The sequence below is a fragment of the Capsicum annuum genome, unplaced genomic scaffold (assembly GCF_002878395.1).
Source record: "Capsicum annuum cultivar UCD-10X-F1 unplaced genomic scaffold, UCD10Xv1.1 ctg75158, whole genome shotgun sequence".
NCBI lineage: Eukaryota > Viridiplantae > Streptophyta > Magnoliopsida > Solanales > Solanaceae > Capsicum > Capsicum annuum.
Window position 1 is genome coordinate 1 of NW_025885332.1, and position 1,582 is coordinate 1,582.

General features: G+C 35.1%; 1 protein-coding gene across 1 annotated transcript; it reads right to left on the bottom strand.

The window, feature by feature from the left end:
* Nucleotides 1-586: 586 nt before the first annotated feature.
* LOC124894546 lies at nucleotides 587-1,245 on the bottom strand (the record flags this gene model as incomplete). Its single annotated transcript, XM_047405170.1, has 2 exons — nucleotides 890-1,245; nucleotides 587-746 (listed from the first exon to the last, which is right to left on the bottom strand). Coding segments are annotated over exons 1-2 (516 nt in total), but the record flags the coding sequence as incomplete, so codon positions are not given.
* Nucleotides 1,246-1,582: the final 337 nt, after the last annotated feature.

Sequence of the window (1,582 nt, forward strand, 5' to 3'; positions counted from 1 at the left end):
GATCTCGCATAACCTTGATCCCAAGGATATGAGCCGCTTCTCCCAAGTCTTTCATATCAAAACTAGAGGATAGCCACTCCTTAACAGAATTCAACATGCTCACATTATTTCCTATGAGCAAAATATCATCTATGTACAAAATAAAAATGCTACTCTATCTCCATCCTATTTTTTATAAATGCATGACTCATTTTCACATTGATTAAAATCAAAAGCCTTAATCAAATTATCAAAACAAGTATTCCATGCTCTAGATGCTTGTTTCAAACCATAAATGGATTTCTTAAGTTTACAAAACTTGTGTTCATTACCACTTTCCATGAAACCTTCTGGTTGTGCATATAAATGCACTCGTTAAGACTTTCATTTAGGAAAGCTGTCTTGACATCCATTTTCCAAATATCATAATCATAATGAGCAGTAATGGACAAGAGAATCCTAATGGATTTAAGCATAGCTACCAGCGAAAAAGTTTCCTCATAATCAATTCTTTCTTTTTGAGTAAACCCTTTCGCAACAAGCCTAGCCTTAAAAGTTTACACTTTTCCATCCACACCTCTCTTTTCTTATAGATCCATCTACATACAATGGCTTTGACTCCCGTGGGTGGTTCTACAAGTTCCCAGACTTGATTAGAATACATAGACTCCATTTCAGATTTCATAGCAACAATCCATATTTTAACATCTTTATCATGTAGTGCTTCAGCGTAATTAGGAGGTTCCGTATTAGGCTCCTCAGGGATTCTATCATAGATTCTCCAAAGAGCGCAAACCATAAAGGTTTTATAATAATTCTCCAACTACGACGACTAGTCACTATAAGATCTGCTACATTTAGAACTAAATTTTGAACACCCTCAATGTCTTCCTATACTATGACAGGTTACTCGACATTATCCTGAATGTTTTCCTCCACAATTGCAGGCTGCTCGATGTTACTCCCACTACTTTGAGGTAGTGTAATGTCAAGTGTTTGCTCTTGTGCAACCCCTTGTTTATTGACATTTCTCCCACTACGTGGATGCAGTGGTATGTCAATAACGGTTTTTGAAAATTGTTGTGTTTCATTATTCGTTATTCTATTGCCCAATTCCTGTAAAACAGTTTTACTTCTAGGAACGTGGTTCATTAAATAATCCTCTTCAAGAAATCTAGCATTTGTCGAAACAATTATCTTCTGTTCCTTAGGAAAATAAAATAAACCCCCTTTCTTCCCTTTTGGATATCCAATAAAAATGTACATTTTTGTCCTAGATTTCAATTTATCAGTTTTTCCTTTTAGCACATGTGTTGGACAAACCCAAACCTAAATATGCCGTAGACTAGGTTTACGCCCACTCCATAATTCAAATGGGGTTAAAGGTACTGATTTTGAAGGAACCAAGTTCAGAATATAATTTGCAGTTTCTAATGCATAACCCCAAAAAAGGGCAAATCAGAATAACTTAACATTGATCTAACCATTTCCATAAGAGTTCTATTTCGGCGTTCTAACACACCATTTTATTGTGGTATTTTCGGAGAAGAATATTGAGATGTAATTCCTGATTCCGATAAGTATTTAAAAATTTTTGCAGAAA